The following is a 20,140-nucleotide window of genomic DNA, read 5'->3' as shown; positions in this document are numbered from 1 at the left end:
AGTGATTTGAAGTTGTCAGGAAGACTTTTATAGAACCGCACTTGAAATGCTCACTCATCATAGCTCAGAACATCAGCCCAGGGCTCCGTGGGGCTTTCTGCCACGGAGGGGGAGGGAGAAGCATCCTGACCGAAGACCACCCGGGACCCCAGGATATCTGAAAACGTGATAATTCTAGGCGTCCATTTGTACACATACCAAACACACATACCAGCGAACGGCAGCTGGTGTGGCACACGGCGGGAGAGTGTGTGCCTGGCCACGTCAAGGAGAAGGGCCCGTGGGGGCGGAGATTGCCTGGAAGGTTCCCGTGAGACACACAGGCTCACACTGGCCCTTGGGGCACGGCCGGCTGCAGCCAAGTGGAAAGGAGAGTCCCAGGGGGAGGCCTGGCATCCGAAGGCCCCCACCCCCACCCAAAGGGGCTTATTTAACAGACGGGGAGTGAGGCCAGTCTGCTCTTGGATCCATCCCACTGGCCTGAGGATGTGGCCTCTTTGCTCTTGTTTTCTCTCCTCCTCTCAAGATAGCAAGGAGACCAGCAAGATGCAAATAGAACGTTCTTGCTGAGGACCCAAGGGTGAGCCTGGTGGGGGAGACCAGATGTGGTCGAACTTGGGTCTGTTGAGCAGGAGACCCTTGAGCTTGGCTGAGCTGAGAGCGGGTTTCAGAAACTTCCCTCTTTCGGATCGATGGAGTATTCTGTAGGATTCCATTGCAGCCTCTTGGTTGTCTGGCTCCCTCTTATATTTGCTGCGTTATTTTACTGTCTGCTTTAGGTGTCCTGCCCTCAAAGGGAAAGGGGAAGGTGTGAGGGTCTGGAGGAGAGAAGGTGGCCGTTAGTGAGCCTTGTGGGCGGGGGACGGGATGGTGAGGCCTTGGGCCTCCAGCCCCCCTGTGGGCCCAGGGTGGGCACAAGGCAGGGATCCATCATCTTTACAAGAGTTCACGGCCTTTATGAAGGCGCCCCCACCAGGGCTTAGCCACTGCGCCCTTGCGCTCCCCCGTGCACGGCTGCTCGGTGGGCTGTTCACACCCAGCTCCGTTGGGCTTCCCCCTCGGGGGGTCTGTGGTGTGAGCCTGCAGGGGCACCTGCCGAACCCCTGGTCACCCGTCCAGCCTGAGTCAGAGCCGCGGTCTGTGCTCACACGTGCGCCTGCAGTTGGCTCCCTGGAGGTCAAATTTAGGAACATCTGAGCTACAGGAAGGAGGATTGGAGACGTGAGAGGAGAGGCACCATCTCTTGTCAGCTTCCGAAGCCCCGAGGTTTGGGGCACAAGCGAGCCCCAGGTTTTCTCGCTGCTGTGACCTCACAGTGGGCTTACGGCAAGGAGCTCTCACCGCGCAGGAAACTGAACAAGCTGCCCGTTGCTGGACGCCCAGCAAAGAAAGGAGTGGCAGCAGGGCCAGCCTCCGCCTGCTCACCCTGAGACACACTCGAGGTGCAGGGTCTCCCTTGGGGGCGATGCCCCGGGTGCCACTGAGACTCCTGCCCCAGGAAGGGGCAGAGCGGCCGCAGAGGCACGTGCAAACAGGAGGCACGTAAAAGCCAAATTTGAGGGGGGGGGGGTGTCCTCACTTTTCACCTGGCAGATTCTCCTGTACCCTCACCCCCACCCCCGCCAGCTCCCCACGTCTGGGCATCAGTCCAAGATGGATAAACCAGTTTTCACGCGGCCTCTGTAACTCATGAGAAGTAGGAAAGCTTCCGACCGGCTCCTGCTTCATCTCGCTTCAGAGACCCAGGGTGCGGGGGGCAAAATGAAGACAGTTTGGTCGCGTCTCCCAGCCCCGGGGGCTCCTGGTCCTGCTCTCCCGCTGTAACCATAGTAACGGGGGGGGGGCGGTGAACAAGCTGGGTGCTCGTCATCCCCTCCCACGTCGGGGACCAGCGCACACGACTATGGAGTCTGTGAAGCATTAACGGATCCCTGACGACCAGGCTTTCTGCGGTCCACGTGTGTGTCATTTAGCGTCGTGCCTCCCGCCCCCCGGAAACGAGGATTGTCGAAACCCCACTCGGTGAAGTTCACGCTGGCCCACCGAGCTGTCCGCGAGCCACCGCTGTGCCCGCACCCCTCTCCCGGGGTCTCCTTGGCAAAGTGGTTTTTAAACCACAAAGGAAGCTGATGTTTTATGGTTACAGCCATGCCCTCTAAATCCCTATTATCCGCTCAATGATCGCACATATTTAGTGTTTGTCCGTTTCCCTCCACAGGTGGAAGAGAGACCGGAAAAGGATTTCACCGAGAAGGTAAGGAATTTCCCTAAGCCTTTATGTTGTGTCGTTGCCGAACCATGAAGGGGCCCAACGCGCGTGCATGAAATTAACAAGAAAGTGTGTCGGTTCATCATTAATAAGGATTGTGTGTGGCCCACCGGCCGCATCACGGCCGCGAGGGGTCCCGGGGTCACCTGCAGCGTGTGTGTTAAACCCCGCAGAGCAGCAAAGGAGTCCTACGTGGGCCTGACCGTGAGCACAGGGTTAATCCAGACAAATTCCCCAGCATCCGTGGGTGCCCCTCAAAGAGAACCTTTCTTTACTGCTTTCCGTGAGCCACTGGCAGTTTTCCGATTGAAAACTGAATTCAAGTAAAGGCACCAGAGTGGTAGACCCGCAAGTAAGTTTGGTTCATCCGAAATCACATTCTGTCCTTGCGCTCTTGCAGGGGTCTCGTGGCCTGCCCGGCCTGTCCGCCGCCACCCTGGCTTCCCTGGGCGGGACTTCCTCGCGGAGGGGAAGTGGGGACACCTCCATCTCCATGGACACCGAGGCATCCATTAGGGAGATCAAGGTGAGGCTGCCTGCGTACTCACGACCTAGAGGAACCTGTGACGAAAATCGGTCTTCAAGTATAAATTCATGAAGTTCTGGATCTTTCTTCTTGGTCCCATCTCCCCTGCCTGCTGTAAACACGTGTCCTAGGCACCGGCAGGAAGCCAGCAGGGCAGACAGGTGCCCTCTGCCCTCNGCTGTGCTTGGCCCCTTCCGTGTGCACACACACGTAGACAGTCGGTGTCCGTTTTTGGGAGCGTGTTGGACACCCGATCACTCACTGCTCCCAACAACACCACTTTCCCCTTTCAGGGTCCCCCAACCTCCGCCTAGAACGCGCCCTCTTTTCTATTGGGAACATGCATCATATGCTTTTATCAGATCTCGTCCTGCTGCCTTGGTAATCTTTTTTTCTTCTGCTGCTGGGACGTAAATAGTTCCCTCTGCTGCATCCTTGCCACTCAGTGCGAGGCCACTGTGAGTGTGTGAGACAAAGGCAGTGCTGTTTGTTAAAGTAACCAGGAAGCCCAAGGTACTGGCACCCGTGTTCTCTGGAGAGCAGAGCCAAGGCCAGAGGGGGAGCGTAAAGGGTCGGAATTGGCTTCGCCGATGGGAGAACTTTCTAATAATTAAAACTGGTTTCGGGGGCGCCTGGGAGGCTCAGTCATTAAGTGTCCAGCTCTTGACTTCAGCTCAGGCCATGATCTCACAGTTCATGGGTTCGAGCCCCACTTCAGGCTCTATACTGACAGGTTGGAGCCTGCTTGGGGTTCTCTGTCTCTCCCTCTCTCTCTGCCCCTCCCTCGCTCATGTGCTCAGGCTCTCTCTCAAACTACATTAACTTAAAAAAAAAACTGGTTAAAAGGTGAACCAGCTGCCAGTGGTGTCTTTACAGCTGGATAACCATTTGCCAGGGAGCTCAGAGAAGGGATGCGGCCTCAGGCAGGGTTTGATCTAGGTTCCCTGAAGGTGCCTTCAGAATCCTGTGGTTTGTGAGAACAGTTTTTTGACTGTTCTTCCTAAGATGTCCACGCACTCTCCCCTGGCCTCCAGCATCTCCTCCCTCGTTTCCTTGGCTACGTCCAAGGAGAGTTTGCTGCAACCATAATTAGTCTCTGCTCTCCGTCCAGAGGGTACCATTCATTCGCTCAGCGAGCATGTGTTGAGGGTCTGGTTCATACCAGACACCAGGCGCCAGGAAGGCGGTGGTGAATGAGGCCAGCCGGGCAGAGACTCGGAGCTTCGTAAACGCAGGGACTGAGCTTGGTTGTGCCCCAGCTGTAGTATTTTACTGGATCCAGCACGAGCTAGGACCCCGGAAAGCTTGAATGAGCTGTTAAACATCAGTACAATAAGTTGTTCCATTTTCAGAAGCTCTTTTGCCTGTTTTATAAAATTGTGCAAAAATAGGGGTGCCTGGGTGGCTTAGTCAGTTGAGCATCTGACTCTAGATTTCAGCTGAGGCCATGATCTCACAGTTCATGAGCTCGAGCCCTACATCGGGCTCTGCACTGACAGCACAGAGTCTGCTTGGGATTCTCTCTCTCTCTCTCTCTCTCTCTCTCTCTCTCTGCCCCTCCCCTGCTTGTGCATGCTCTCTCTCAAAATGAATAAATTAACTTTAAAAAATAAAGGAGTAAACATAAAAAAATATGGTCATATAGAACTAAATTTTATAAAATTTTGTGACAATCTCATATGAGATACACCTCAATTTTAATATTTGTAGTTTTGAAATTTATTTTATTTTTCTTTTAGCACTTTTCTAAAAGGAAAAAAAAGGAAAATCACTTGCTTGGACTCCCTGAATGAGGGAAACTCCCCAGAAGTAGAAAAGATTTAGAGAACCACTTCTCTTTTTTCCTAAATTTTTTTAATGTTCATTTATTTTTGAGAGAGAGAGAGACAGAGCATGTGCACAAGCGGGGGAGGGGCAGAGAGAGAGAGGGAGACACAGAATCTGAAGCAGCTCCAGGATCTGAGCTGTCAGCATAGAGCCGGATGCAGGACTTGAACCCACAAACCGTGAGATCATGACCTGAGCCGAAGTCAGACGCTTCACCGACTGAGCCCCCCAGGCGCCCCGAGAACCACTTCTCTTTCTTTATGGTCGTGCTTCCTTTTCCCCTTCATACCATTTGCCTCTTTTGTGGATTCCTAGGAACTGAATGAGTTGAAGGACCAGATTCAGGACGTAGAAGGCAAATACATGCAAGGGTTGAAAGAGATGAAGGTACCAGCTCGGAAGTGTGGGTTTCTGGTATTAACCAACTTAACCTTCGGAAATCCTAAAGACCTTCAGACTGCATGCACGCTCCCAGGAGCCTCCAGACCAGAGTCCAAAGTGGCGGGGACGCCGGCGTGGGCTTGCACCATGGGCCTTTTGAGCGTTCTCCCAAATGCAGCTTTTGAGCCAAGACCCGGACACGATAACCCTCAGTAGACAGACTAACACGCTTCCTGATGCACGCTCTGTACTCAGTCCGTCCCCGTGGCGTGAGCGCAGGCCCCCCTTCCCACAGAAGTGTGCCGCACGCTGGCGGAAGGGCGTCTGGGTCTTCACTTTCCGTAGTCGTAACATACAAACAGCGCTTCACTTAGTTTCCAACATCTAAATTATGTGCATGCTGTAAAATGTCACTGATGGGAGCGGTGTCAGAATGCGCACCGTGTTGGGTTTAGTATCCTAAGGGCACCCAACAGGACATGTTGGTTCTAAGATGACTGATTAATCACTGGCATTATTTGTCACCTCTCTTTGAAAAGAGAAGGATTTTATGATGGGTCCTCAGTGCACGTGAAGAGGGAGTCACTGACCCAGCCACGGGCCACTGGCCCCTCCTAAGGTTGTTGCCCTGGTTCGCACGTGCAGGCAGCACAGCCCCCTCGCGGGACCCGATACACCAGACCACACAGCGCCCCGTCCCCCCTTAGCCCTGGTGGCTCACACCCCGGGCTAGGGGTCACCCTCCCCTGAGGTGTGCTCTGGGATGTAGGTGCTGGCCTACGCTGTGGCCTGGCCAGCGCGGGGGTGGGGGTGGGGCCACAGCACGGCCACGTTGATTTCGCGGCCCTCTTTCCCCCGGACTGTACTTCCAAAGGAACGCCCTCCTCCTTCCAGGACTGGCCCAGTGTGGCCCGCGTCATTTGTGAGTTGGCCTGCGGGCCGAGACCTAAAGCTCCGCCTAACCCTTCCCCTGCCTCGCCAGCCCGGACACGGGGAGCCGGCAGCTGGCGCCAGGTCTTCTGTCCCTTGAGCCCCCACGCACCGGCTCTCTCCGGGGTTCTGGGCACTTTTCTTGAGCGATGACTTCAGAAAGCTGTTGAGGCCCCGAGCCGTCACGGCAGTCCACGCCGTGGTCAGGGCACGCCGGCCCGCGCTCAGAGCCTCCCCGTCACGCGCTGGTGGCCGTGGGCGCCGTCTTCGTCCCAGACAGAGACGAGAGCTGACTTTCTGAGGGAATGGCTCATCTTCTGAGCGGTTCATACCTGAATTGACCAAAGTGAAGAGGGAGAATTTCCGCGCATTTGAAATGATCCTGTGTTTCTTATCCTTGTTCATTTGCTCTAAGAAATGAAGTCCAGAATTAGGGCTGAGGGGTTGTGGGGGTTTTTTTCGTTGTCATTGTTTTTCAAAGACCACTAACCTGATCTCCCTTTTGTTTCCTTACTGTGATTTCAAACACGACGTGCTGTCCGCAGGACTCCCTGGCGGAAGTGGAGGAGAAATACAAGAAGGCCATGGTTTCCAACGCCCAGCTGGACAATGAGAAGACGAACTTCATGTACCAGGTCGACACGCTGAAGGACACGTTGCTCGAGCTTGAAGAGCAGCTGGCTGAGTCCAGGAGGCAGTACGAAGAGAAGAGCAAAGTGAGCCTCCATGCGACGGGGCAGTGTGTGTATGTGAGTGTGTGTGTGTGAGTGTGTGTGTGTGTGAGTGTGCGAGAGAGTGTGCACGCGCACATGTGTGAGTGTGTGTGTGTTTGGATATATAATCAGTTTTTTTATTTATTTTTACTTTTTAAAATCTATTTATTTTGAGAGAGAGGGAAAGTGTGTGTGTGCAGGCGCACACGCCAGTAGGGGAGGGGCAGACATAGAGGGCGAGAGAGAATCTCAGGCAGGCTCCGCACTGTCAGCACAGAGCCTGACTCGGCTCGAACTCTCCAACTGTGAGATCATGACCTGAGCTGAAATCAAGAGCCAGACACTTAACCAACTGAGCCACCCAGGTGCCCCATTAGGATCATTTTAAAAAAAAGTTTTTATTGTTTATTTATTTTTGGGAGAGAGATAGAGAGACAGAGTGTGAGCAGGGGAGGGGCAGAGAGAGAAGGAGACAGAATCTGAAGCAGGTTCCAGGCTCTGAGCTGTTAGCACAGAGCCCGACGCGGGGCTTGAACCCACGAGCTACGAGATCATGACCTCAGCTGACCTCAGATGCTTAACCGACTGAACCCCCAAGGTGGCCCATGATCATTTTTTTTTAATGACAGTCCTCCACTTTTGCAGTAAGACCAAACATCTGAGAGTAAGAATCCAGGCCGTTTTGCTGTGGGATTTGAAATAACATTAATATTAATTATCATTATTATAATGTTAATGCTAATATTAATATTGTGCACAACTTCAATCTGTAAACTAGAGACGATTTTACTGGGAAAATATGTGTATGTTTTGCATGTAAGATCAAGTCATAACTATGAAAAAACATGAAGCAGCGTGTTTGGATGGGCATAAATGAATGCTTTAATATTTTCCTGCAGGGGCACCTGCCTGGCTCAGTCAGTAGAACATTCGACTCTTGATCTTGGGGTCGTGAGCTTGAGCCCCACATTGGGTATAAAGATTGCTTAATAATAAAATCTTTAAAAAACGTTTTTCTATTAAACCACATTTCTGGATTTTTTATTTTGTTACCTCTTCTCCCTGAGAAATCATTGCAAATATCCAATCTTTTAAGAAAATATCAAATTGCAAATCTTTACTGATTGGAGAAAGATACAATCCATTCAAGAATTAAATATCTTCAGGGGCACCTGGGTGGCTCAGTCATTTGAGTGTCCGACTTTGGCTCAGGACATGATCACAGTTTGTGGGTTCGAGCCCTGCATATGGCTCTGTGCTGACAGCTCAGAGCCTGAGGTCTGCTTCGGATTCTGTGTCTCCCTCTCTCTCTGCCCCTCCCCCAGTCATGTGCACTGGCTCTCTCTCTCTCTCTCTCTCTCAAAAATAAACATTAAAAAAAAATTTTAAAGCATTAAATACTTTCATTAAGTTAATTTATGATATAAGCAAAACTCTCAGCCTGTGTTGAAATTAATGATGAGAGACTAATTAGATGTTCTTTGTGGGACATAAAGCAAGGAATACTTGTTTTTCATATTTTTAGGAATTGGTTGGTCTTTCAAACCCTGGGATATTGTCTCATTTTTCAGAGTTGCTAAGATGAGCAGGAAATTCATTTTGTATGTGTCACTATATATATTTTTTTAACTGGCTCTGTCTCCCAAATCCCAAGGGTCAAAACCAGCCACCATTAACAGCTCCAAGGCCTCCTTCTTTGACTGCTACAGCATTTAGTTAGTATTGAGTTAGAAAGCTAAAGAAGAAATCTCTTTATGAAGTTTCTGGAAGCGAGACTCTGAAGCAAAGGAGAAACTTCCCATGGGCACCTATGTTGTGTTGGAATCTTGGAGCTGAGGGAACGCCCTGGGCCCCACATGCAGGGGGGGCTGTTCTAACGCATGCTAAGTACCCCTAAGATGCCCTCACTTAGGCATCAGGAAGTAGACCAAGCACCCCCAAATCTAATCCCAGAGAATTTAGATGAATCTGGAACATTGTCCCAAGCTGGGGAACATGAACCTGGCAGAGCCCCCAGCAGGCAGGCCCTTGTCACAGTGAGGAGGGGACCGGGGGCGAGTAATGATGCCAGGGCGAGAAGTGAAGGTCACGTACCTCCCAGAATAACCCCCTCGCCGCCCTAGGAGGTGCACCCTGCTGTCCCCGAAGCCGTCGGCAGTCACTTGGGTACCCAGCCGTCCTCAGGCACCGTGCAGCGTCTGAGCTTCTCGCGAGATCAGAAGAGCCTGCTGCCCAGTCCCTGGGGTGAGGGGAGGGTCAGACTGGGCGATCTTCGTGCTGCTGAGCGCTTTGGCCTCCCCACCTTTTCCTGTTTTGCCCCTGGGGTGGGGGCAGAGTACAGAGTCACCATGTTTATTTGTTTTTGAGAGAGCGAGAGACAGAGTGCAAGCAGAGGAGGGGCAGAAGAGAGGGAGACACAGACTCCAAAGCAGCTCCAGGCTCCGAGCTGTCAGCACAGAGCCCGACGCGGGCCTCAAACTCATGAACTGTGCGATCATGACCTGAGCCGAAGTCGGATGCTTAACCGACTGAGCCACTCGAGAACAGCCTGGGCTAAGGCGGCCCCCGGGGAGGGGCGCCCCCTGGGCCGTGCTGGCCCGCGCAGTGTGGGGGCACCCGTCAGAGGCGCCGGATCCTCAGGGAGAGCTCCCAGTAAATCACAAAGTGCAGAGAAGTGGGCTCACATTGCTAGAAAGGCCTTGAAGGTTGCGATACCATGGTAACAGGTGGTCTGTCCTGAGGTCAGTGTAAGTCACGGGCACGTGGACTAGGAAGACAGAGAGGGTGGCCGCTCCGCACACCAACGCTCTCTTCCTCCCTTGTAGGAGTTCGAGAGGGAAAAGCACGCCCACAGCATCCTGCAGTTCCAGTTCGCCGAAGTGAAGGAGGCCCTGAAGCAGAGGGAGGAGATGCTGGAGGTGGGTAGCGCTTACTAGTTTTCTTTTCCTTCCGTGGCTTGGGAGTGGTTTCTGGGTTCATGATGAAAGTTAATCGTTTTCTCGAAAATTGAGAGTTGAGGCTAATTCTTCATCGTACCTCAACGTGAGGAAAACAGTCCCTTTCGTTGGTGAAGATTTTCATTCCTTTTTTTTTTTAATGTTTATTTATTTTGAGAGAGGAAGAGCGCGTGTGCGTGTGCGAGCAGGCGAGGGCCAGAGACAGAGAATCCCAAGCAGACTCCATGCTCGGTGCAGAGCCCAATGCGGGCTCAGGGTCACAAACTGTGAGATCGTGCATGACCTAAGCCGGACACTTAACCGACTGAGCCACCCAGGTGCCCCGAAGATTGTCATCCCTTGGTGGCTTTGTGTTTGTTTTGGGAGGTGTGGCAGACAGTATAATGGCCCCCTAAGATGTCCATGTCCTGATCCCTGGGACCTGTGGATGTGACCCCTTACCCAGTCCAAGGGACATTGTAGGTGTGATTAAGTTAAGGACCTTCTGATGGGGAGTTGGCCCTAAATTATCTGGAGGCCCGGTATTTTCACAGGGTCCTTGTACAGGGAGACAGGAGAGCCCAAGGCAGCAGTAGGGAAGGTATGAGGGGAGACAGAGGCGGGTGCCGTGTGAGGAAGGGCCATGAGCCAAGCAGTATGGCGGCCTCTGGAAGCTAAACAGAAGGGGAGGGTACAGGGTCTCTCCTAGAACCTCCGGAAGAGAATCCAGACCTGCCCACCCCTTAACTCCAGTGCGTAAGACTCATTGTGGCCTCCTGAGTTCCAGAACTCTCAGCACATAAACCCGTGTTGTTTGGAAGCCACTGAATTTGCAGTAGTGTATGACGTTCACCATGGAAAACCGATACAGGCTTGGTTCTAACTTTTTAACTTGATCAAAACTTTAGTGCCTGTCAGTAAGAATGTCACCCAGGCAGGACTTCTGCCTGTGCTGTGGCAGCTGGGGGACAAGGCAGAGGAAAAGGCTCCAGTGAGCAGAGATATGAATTGATAAGGGCTGATACAGGGCCCGGTGCTGGTGTTGCTGGCTCCCTGAGGCTCCCTGGGGTTCTCCGGGGCTTGCTGGGGCTTGCTGGGGCTCCCTGGAGTTCTCTGGTGCTCCCTGGGTTCACTGGGGCTCTCTGGGGTTCACTGGGGCTCTCTGGGGTTCACTGGGGTTCACTGGGGCTCTCTGGGGTTCACTGGGGCTCCCTGGGGCTCTCTGGGGTTCACTGGGGCTCTCTGGGGTTCATTGGGACTCTCTGGGGCTCCCTGGGGATCACTGGGGCTCCCTGGGGATCACTGAGGCTCGCTGGTGGTCAGAACTCTCGGATTATTTGGCCCCGCCCTTTGTCTTCTCACTTAACCCTATATCTGCTTTCTTTCTATCTGTTCCTATTCTTCAGGAAATCCGACAGCTACAGCAGAAGCAGGCGGGTTATATCAGGGACATTTCTGACCTTCAGGAAACGATAGAGTGGAAAGACAAGAAGATAGGGGTAGGGCTCCCACGTCTCTGCAGCGCTCACGCAGGCAGTCCGCTAGCAGATGCGGGGCTCTCCGTCTCTGGTTTGCAGAAATGCTCGGAGGAGCGTGCATGCGCCCCGTGTGCCATAAAATCATAATACAGACAACACCCTGGCTTCCCCCAACCGGCACTAACCCTGACTTTGAAGCTGACTTCCGGGACGGGGGCTGGGCGTCTCGTTGACACTCCCCGGGCTGTTGGCCTGCACCGAGCAGGCGGGCAGCGCGCGAGATGTGAGCAGTGAGGAAGGCACGCGAGGGCAGGGTGACCGCGCGGAGGCTCAGAGGCCTCCTGGGTTCTCTGTCTGGCGTTGCCTGGGCTTTTCTTAAAGGCATTTGAGGAAGCCTCCAGGTGGCAGGTGCTGTGACCGGGGTGTTCCCACCTTGAAATGTGCCCACGGAGGCCTCAGGCCCCCCTCCTTTAATGAGACAGGCAGCCCACCTGCCTTTAGGCATGATGAGTGGGAAGGAACCCACCGCCATGCTTCCTAATGACAAACGTCTTCCAGAACCTGGCAGCCTCCATGGCGCCAAGGTGGGGCTCTGATGCTAAAGCACGCTGGCCATCCACGTGCTTGATGGGGCTGCCATGCCCAGTCAGGACTTGGGGAGCACGCACGTCTGCTTCCAGACCACTTTGTGCTTATCCCGGACCACAGACGCCGAGCATCAAGTACAGAAATAGTCCCCAAGTTGCTCAAAGAGTGGTCACCTGGGGTTTTCTTAAGCACATATCCTTATGCCTCATTTATCTTTCATTTAAATGGGCGCATGGCTTCTGCTAATTCTCTCACCGAGCTGGAACACTTTGCAAATACAGTAGCTTCCAGCTGTTCATGCCTTTAAAGGGAGCATGAGGCAACATTTCTTGGCTGGCATAAATTAATGCGAAGCTTATTACTTGCATTGTGTCTGTGTCTTTAAGCGTCTGCTACACGTGCCTTAACTCTGTTGGTGGTTTGTGTAGCGGAAGCTGCCTCACCCCCACTTCAGTCACCTGCTCACCCGTGCGAATCTTCTCTCTCTCTGCTCTGCTCACACTCAGGCTTTAGAGAGGCAGAAAGAGTTCTTTGATTCCATAAGGAGTGACCGAGATGATCTTAGAGAAGAAGTAGTGATGCTGAAAGAGGAATTGAAGGTATGAAGCCACAGTATAGTGCAAAACAAAAACACCCACGTGACAGCGGCTTCTGGGGTTCTCAACAGTGACTGTGTGTGTGAACTGGTGTTAGTTAATTTTGTGTTATTGGTTTTAGTTGTGGGTTTTTTTTGTTTGTTTTTAATGTTTATTTTTGAGACAGACAGCATGCACAAGCAGGCGAGGGTCAGAGAGAGAGGGAGACACAGAATCTGAAGCAGGCTCTAGGCCCGAGCTGTCAGCACAGAGCCCGACCCGGGACTCAAACCCACGAACCGTGAGATCATGACCTGAGCCGAAGTCGGGCGCTTAACTGACTGAGCCACCCAGGCGCCCCAGATTTTAGTCCTGTTAATTACAAATCTTAGGCTCACTGACACTGAAGAGACACATCAAATGAGCGTGGATTCCTTCGGGTCTGTTTACAAGTATATCTGATCTCGAAAGCAACTCTGATTTCCAAGAATTTTCTAGATTTTTTTTTTTCTCACGCTCATTAATAAATTCTCCAGGACATTACTCAGTTAGAGAACGTATGTGTTTCTTTATACTAAAGACTCAAACGGAAGGACTTCTCCAGCTGAACAGCGGTGTGGGTGAGGCCCACACTAATTAGACTTTGAGACCCAGTGGTTTGAGGAAAGTCCCACATCCTGTTTGGGCCAAGTCAAGGGGTCTCCAGCTGCTGGCTGGACACTGAGTTAAGAAAAACAGACTCTGAGTAGGTTATCAGCATTGGAGGAGACAGAGCTGGGAGAGGGTATGGCCGAGGCAAATTCCTGCGTCAGCAGTGGGAGCACGTCAGTGTCAGCGGCTTATAGTCAGGGGCCAAGGCCAGAGCAGTCAACCAGAGGGGATGGGCTCCTATCAGTGCACCTCCCAGGGCTGTGAGTCCGGTGCGGGGGCCCCCTCCAACTCGGGGAGACAGCCGGGGGCAGCAGGCATAGCGACTGAGTCCACAATCCCTTGTGACGTGCACATCCTGGAGTTGCCAAGTGTTAACTCTTTAGAGTGTTTCGCTGTGTAGTGAGCATGAATTCTAGTTCCTCTGAATATAGCACACATTCCAGCCACTTCTTTATTCCCTCTTTAGCATAAATTGTGCTTACTCCTTGCAGAACACGCACATAACCTCTTTCTTTATCTCTGTCTCTCTTTTTAAAGAATGCACCCAGGGTTTTAAAAGTAAGGTCACTTGACAGTAGTTGGCTTGACGTCCTCCTCCGTGGCAGCCTGCAGGCCACTGCCTGCGGTTATACCAGATGCCCGTTAATAGTGTCTTGTCACCAGCGTGTTAAGACATGGGATTGATTGGAGCCTGTAAGAAAGAGGCAGCCTCTGGAGGAAGATGTCCCAGGCTTATGAGTGTTGATAGAATACTTATGAGCATGGTGTCTACTGCTTCTCCGACTCTGTGGAAGTTTCTCGACTTCAGGAAAAAATAGTTTCTTTTTAATAATTATTAGTAAAACAGAGTGTCACCTACTGTCAGTCAGCGAGTATTGCAACGAGTCTGTTTTTGTTCCCAGAAACACGGAATTGTCCTCAATTCAGAGATCACCACCAACGGAGAGACTTCCGACAGCCTAAACAGCATCGGACACCAAGGTCCTACCAAGATAACAAAAGAGGAGTTAAATGCTCTCAAGACGATGAGCGACGGGACGCTAGGTAAGTGCCGGCTCTCTTTTGCGTTCTTTCATCTTCCGGTCAGCATCGCTGCACCTTCCATGCATTATTGAATTGGCGTAATCATCACTGATCAATTAACAATCACCCAGCATGCCATGCGTCTGTCACTTCATGGGAATTTCCCTGCCGAACGCTGCGATCACCCGCGTGTGTTGCTGGCACACGTCTCTGTGCTCACCACCGATGGCTGAAGAATACGTTTCTCTCGCTTCTCAAAGCCTCCAAGTGAAACTGAAATACGAGGAAAATCGTCTCAAAATTAAGGGACCGTTTTGGCAGTTACTGTTTGCCTTTGCTCAGACAGGTGCCGAGTACGGCTTTTAACTTACCCCGTTGCAGATCTCTCAAAAGGTCAGAACAACCGAGGCTATAAAGCGAGTTAGTTAACCCCGTTTACAAGCCAGCGTTCCACATTCTAGACACCATGCAGTCAGTGTTCTAAGGTCTTGAGGTGCCTGCGGACGGCAGTTTGGGGCTTGTGACATAGAGCCTGGTTGACATTCTCAAGCTACCACTCAGGTGCCCTAAGTGGGGGACAAGTCGGACAGGCAGCCCCAGGCTGGGGGCTGGGTAGGGGGGCAGGTACAGCATGAGAGATGGCAGCCCCAGGCTGGGGGTGAGTGTGGTCAGAGTGGGAGCTGTACTTTACCAACAAGAGTCTGAATATGCTTTCCCCTTGTTAAAGGTGCCATCGCTCTGTAGGTCACATTTTGTTTCTGAAAGAATAGAAATTGGGAAATCCGACAGATTGTAAGAGTATTTGCTGCAGTTTGCAAACACCTGAAAAGACTCACCCATTGAGATTTGTCATAGTATTTGGCTTTTGGATAAGCCTTTGGAATCCGGCATGCCGCCCGGAGTTGCAGGCCAGCAGATAGGGTCTCACCCGTCACTTAACGACCAGCTGGTCCCCTGCTATTTACAGAGAGGCTGGAACACAGCCGGGGCCAGTGACTTTGAGTTCCCCATAGAGGCTTTCACTGTACTTCTTATTTATGGAAACATAGAAACCTGTACCCCCGAGCTTCTCGGGACCCGCTTCCTAGGGAGATACTTCATCACCTCCATGACCACTACAGACATACAGCGCTTCCATTGTGCGTAAGTTCCTGAAAGAAGAGAACTGGATTGTTTTCCATCATACCTTTATGTAAGCTCTGCGAGCGGCTGGGAATTTGGCCATGCCACTCTCGTTCAAACACACATTTTATCAATCTTTGTTAACCATTCAAAACCAACCCTCCAAGAACCAGAAATATCACTTTTATAAGTGGTCTCCAAATGTTTGTTGACCGCAGACCCCATCAGTAAATAATTATTGGAACTTTCCAATACGTATATTTTTAATTTACATATATACATATGTATTCACAAATTATTCGTGGACACATACTATTTCATCAATACAAAGTGTGTATTATAAAACATGTGGCCCGATAGACATCCTTAAAGTGTGAAGCAAAACTAACTGGAAGTCCCACTACTTTGCCCATTTTGTCTGGGGGAAGTGCACCCACCTGTGGAGACCACGGTCTTTGAAAATTTTCAAGACTTCGCTTCGCAGCAACATGGCGTCTGAGACGCTGGGGGTGCATTTGTTGGAGAATCTAAAACTTATACGTGTTGGTTGCAAAGTCGTAACATGTTTTTTTTTTTTTTAGTTTGTAATTCTTTAGTTGGTGAGTAACTGATCGTTAATTAAGTGGCCACCTTGCCCTTGAGCATGGCCTCTGCTAAGACACCCCCCAGTCCCTTAGGGAATGGAGCAGGGGTGTCCCGGGCACAAACCTTTCTCAGAAACACAGGAATTAGATGGCGGGGGGCTGATTTCCTTTTACGTCATATGAGCTATTTCAGAAGCAGCTCCCTTACCACTGACCAAAGGCTAAATGTCTTCAGGGTAACTGAAGGTTTCTGATTGCTTGGCGGGGGGTTTAGAGCCCTGCGGTGTGCAGCACAGGTAGACAGCTGAGGAAGCGCGTAGCCCAGATGTGCGCTTGGGAATGAGAAGGGGGAACAGGAACTGTAGACCGTTCTCAAACCCCTCATTTCGGATTGTTTGGCTGCCTGGTCCCGAGCTCTGTGTTACAACTTCACAGCACCCTTTGAAAATCAGTTCCCACAAAGATGCACCGGCCGCCACTCTTGCCTCGGCGATGGCGGCAGTGGCCTTCGCCCATCAGACGTTGGCTGATGCAATGGCTGCTTTGCCGCACAGAACTGGCGAAGGGCTTCTGTTTCATGTGACTCTCTCACGATTCTCTCTCCTTAGGATTGGGGTCGGGCGGGAGAGAGGAAGCGGGTTTACACTGTAATATGTGTTAAGCAGTCACCACATCACTGGGTCCCTTCAATTTTCTCAATGGTCTTTTAGGAAGAGCCAGTGAAGTGGAGGTGAAAAGCGAAATTGTGGAGAATGTGGGGAGAAAAGGAATCTTGCAGAATACTGAGCAAGAACAGCACAAGGAAGACCCAGCCCGGGAGCGTGTGGACACAGAGGTGTCCCATCCTGGTGGAAATGCCGAGGGCCAGAAAGCCTCTGAAGACAGGGCCCCCTCACCAGGAGTCTTAGCAGATGGTCCAGATGAGGAACAGGTTCAAAACCAGAGTCCTGAGAACGCTCCCTTCCTTGAAAACACAGAGCAGGTTGAGTTCAGTGAGGCCATAAACACACCAGACAATAGGACTGGGGCTTCCCTTGAGCGGTCCAGCTGTGCGGGCGAATTAGATGGTGAAATGCCAGATCCTGTGGCCGGGCAGGACAGTTATAATGCCTTGGATGTCAAAAACCAGAGTAAAGAATCTACAGAAACACAGGAAGATTTGAAAACCAGCCTGGGAGCAGATAGCACAAAGCCATGTCAAGACTCTGCATCTCCACAAATATCTGAAGTTGGAGGGCTGGGCAGCATAGATGTGGGGGAGCGAGGTGGGAGCCCCACAGAGGGTGTGGTGGAGGCAGGGCTCACGGGGCTTGGAGAGCAGGTGGGCACAGTAGCCTCCGGCCCTCCGAGGGACAGCGGCGACGCTGTGAGTGATGATGAAAAGCACGCGGTAGATACCCCAACAGAGTTGGACCCAAGCTCAGGGCACGATCTAGAGAAAGAGACCACCATGCAGGGAATTGTGGAGCCCAAAGAGCTCCCGGTGGAGAGCACAGCAGTAGATTGGGAGAGCGATGAAAAGGAGGACCAGGAGAGGGGGCTGAGGGATGAGAAACCAATCCAGACAGAAGTGCAGAACATTCCTTGTTGCCCAGCAGCCAAAAGCAGTCCTCAGGGAGCGACGGGCCCAAGTGTGGCAGACACAGACAGCAAGCCCCTAGATACAAAAGAACCCGAGGAGGAAAAGAATGACCAACAGGGAGAGGCATTGGATTCGTCTCAGAAGAAGACAAAGAATAAGAAGAAGAAAAACAAGAAGAAAAAACCACCGACACCTGTGGAAACCCTAAAAGATGTTAAGAAAGAGTTAACCTTTCAGAACCCAGATTTAAGTGAAGGTAAGGAAGAAGAGCAGGTAAAGCTTACCGATGAAAAAGCAGCTGTAGAATCACAAGTTGAGGTACCTGAAAGCCCAGAGAAGGAAAGTGCAGCAGGAAGCAGTGAAAATGTTGATGGTCCAGAAAATTCTAAAATTGAGTTGGATGAAAAACTTAACCAAGAAGATAATGATGTAAACACTAAGGCAGGGAAAGAAGCAGCCGATGGCGACACATTGGCGCCGGGAGATGACACAACCCAGTCGTCAGGCGCGAGTGCCGACAATAAGGAGCCGGATGAAGCCACTATAAGAGATGAGGCTAACGAAGATGGCGCCACTCACAGCGTTCCAGAACCAGAGAGTGGAGACGAAGATGGCGCCTCTCACAGCGTTCCAGATCCAGGGAGTGGAGAAGCGTCCGGCGGCACCCTGCTGGAGAACGGGAGTCCCCTTGAGGACATCGATGATGCCTCTCAAACAGGAAGCCGGGAGCACCAGGAGGTGACAGAATGTCCCGGTGAGGTAGTCGGGAATGTTGTAGAAAATGAGGATGACTTAGCACCCACAGGAGAGCTGGGAGCCTCCGATTCAGACCAGCCGAGAGGCAGAAGCGAGAAGGGCAAAAGCAAAGAGGACTGTACGCTGTCGTAAGTGGAGTTGAGGCCGGCCGTCGAGGGGGCCGAGGACTGTACAGTAGCTCCGGCTGTCAGAGGCCCATCTGCTCTCTCCACTCTCTGTCTACAACGTCCCACCTGATATAGATGTACCACGTGACAATCAACCACCGAGCTGTCTACCACGTCGAGTTATAGACTGTTACTTGGGGATGTATCCTTCCACATTAAGCCTATCGCCCCGATGAGAAAGAAAGACACGCTTGTAATCAGTATACGTTCTAACCAAGAGCATTCCAGTAGAGTCAGATATAACGTACATTTCATATTTCTGCTTAAAATCAAAATAAAGTGACTTAAGCATTTGCCTTAGGCTGATACTCTTGACCAGATCTGTCAGCATACAGTTGACCAAGTGGCATTCTGAGATGCCCATGGTGTAAGCATAGTGATATTTAAATTGATTTGTCTCATTCAAATATATGTACTTTCATATTTAATGTTGATGTGTACGTTATAACCTATGAGGTATTTTATTTTAAAAGGAGATAAATGGCCAAATAGCGTATAGGTCACTGAGTGATAAGATTTGCACCTTAGGACAGTAATGCATCATGTTCGGGATAAGAAACAAATACCTTCCAGCACTGGGAGATCTTACTTCCCTTTACCTCATTCAAATATTTTCTCTCAAACCAGTACGTTTTGATGTCATTGTTAATGATACCCGAATTTGTTTTGTAGATTTCGACCTCACTCTGTGCTGATTATGTACCAAAGTCCTTTTATACAAAGATTTTTTTTTTTAATTTGTTTCTGGAAGAGACACGTGTTGAAATTGCACTTCCTAATGCAGTATTTGTGTGGGGGGACCATTTCTGAAATTTATTTTTTTAACCTTAGAATTACTTCTTTCTATTTGTCTAACTGTTATTCAAAAGAGAGGTGACCATTTTTTATGCAAACTGCTAATTGGACTATCACCGGATATTTTAAATAGAGATCCACTTTTGGTGTTTTGGTATAGATATTTTCATTTGCTGTTTCTCAGTATATTCTTATTGGAAAATTCTCGGTTTGATCTTCCTGAAGGAAATATATCTTTTCTATATACGGAAGCCTTTTAAAAAATAATTGTAAAGTTAAATTAAAAAAACTGTAAAAATATTCAGATTACAAAGGACTGTACGTTATGAATGCCGTGGACACTTTATGAGAATATATGAGTTCATGTCACTGTTACAAGATATAATTGAGTGCAAAAAAGACCAGAACCTCAATCAAACTTGAGGCAAGCGTGTTATTATGTAACTGAAATAAAAAAAGAGCATTTTATCATTTGACAAGCCTGTGGTTCCAGTCTTTGGCCTGCCTGAATTCCGACAGGCTCCTATTCTGCGTGATGTGATCTTTAAAGCAGTCCCTCCCTCCAGGCTGCTGATTCCCCAGTCAGCCTCGCGTGAAGGACTCATGCCTGATGCCCTCTGTCAGTAATGACTCGGCTTCTCTCCTGGCTCCTAGGCCAGGGCTAGCGTTGGGAGAATTGAGAACATCTTCCGTCATAGAGTCCCCTGTGATCTGTGAGTCTGGTGAGGAGCCCGTTATCTCCAGCTAGCCCTGTTCTGTCGCTCAGCTTACCTGTCCCAATACTTAGAATGTTTTGAAGAGTATGGTGAAAATAAGCATTGAGGCTTCCCGTGTAAGTGTCCTGAAGTCGGGGACCGATAGACCCTCTCCACCAGTGCTACCTACGCAGACAAATATGGGGCTTGCTAGAGATCGAGTCCAAGGGCTGCACAGGACTTGAAAGGGGGTCAGCGGATGCCCGTAACTTCAGCAAAGCCGCGTCCACCCTGGAATGCACGTTCGGAAACCCCTTTCATTCCTACCTCCAGAGGCCCCTGGGGAGGTGATTCAGCAACCAAACCCACTAAGGGGTGAGATCATCCAACCATTTTAAGGTCTCTCTTCCCTCTCTTACTCAACAGCACATGTAAGGGCACTGTGGCACACTTCATACCCCACAGGCCAGCTGTCCAGTGGTCTCCATTATCCACTCATTCATTTAAGTAATAGACTTTTTGATCACTTCATGTCTGGGAGG

At 50.8% G+C, this 20,140-nt stretch overlaps 1 protein-coding gene across 1 annotated transcript in view; it reads left to right on the top strand.

Moving 5' to 3' along the window:
- LOC144226885 (leucine-rich repeat flightless-interacting protein 1-like) overlaps positions 1 to 19,382 on the top strand; it is a 95,907-nt gene extending 76,525 nt beyond the window's left edge. The window contains exons 19-27 of the mRNA XM_077758390.1: positions 2,219 to 2,254; positions 2,670 to 2,795; positions 4,938 to 5,009; positions 6,479 to 6,649; positions 9,472 to 9,564; positions 10,989 to 11,081; positions 12,155 to 12,247; positions 13,777 to 13,918; positions 16,314 to 19,382. Coding sequence (XP_077614516.1) covers positions 2,219 to 2,254; positions 2,670 to 2,795; positions 4,938 to 5,009; positions 6,479 to 6,649; positions 9,472 to 9,564; positions 10,989 to 11,081; positions 12,155 to 12,247; positions 13,777 to 13,918; positions 16,314 to 18,073 — 2,586 coding nt within the window. The 3' untranslated portion in view covers positions 18,074 to 19,382. The remainder of the gene's footprint in view (positions 1 to 2,218; positions 2,255 to 2,669; positions 2,796 to 4,937; positions 5,010 to 6,478; positions 6,650 to 9,471; positions 9,565 to 10,988; positions 11,082 to 12,154; positions 12,248 to 13,776; positions 13,919 to 16,313) is intronic.
- Positions 19,383 to 20,140: the final 758 nt, after the last annotated feature.

This window comes from Crocuta crocuta, unplaced genomic scaffold, assembly GCF_008692635.1.
Source record: "Crocuta crocuta isolate KB4526 unplaced genomic scaffold, BGI_CrCroc_1.0 scaffold290, whole genome shotgun sequence".
NCBI classification, from domain to species: Eukaryota; Metazoa; Chordata; class Mammalia; order Carnivora; family Hyaenidae; genus Crocuta; species Crocuta crocuta.
This window is presented reverse-complemented; position numbering and strand designations above follow the sequence as displayed.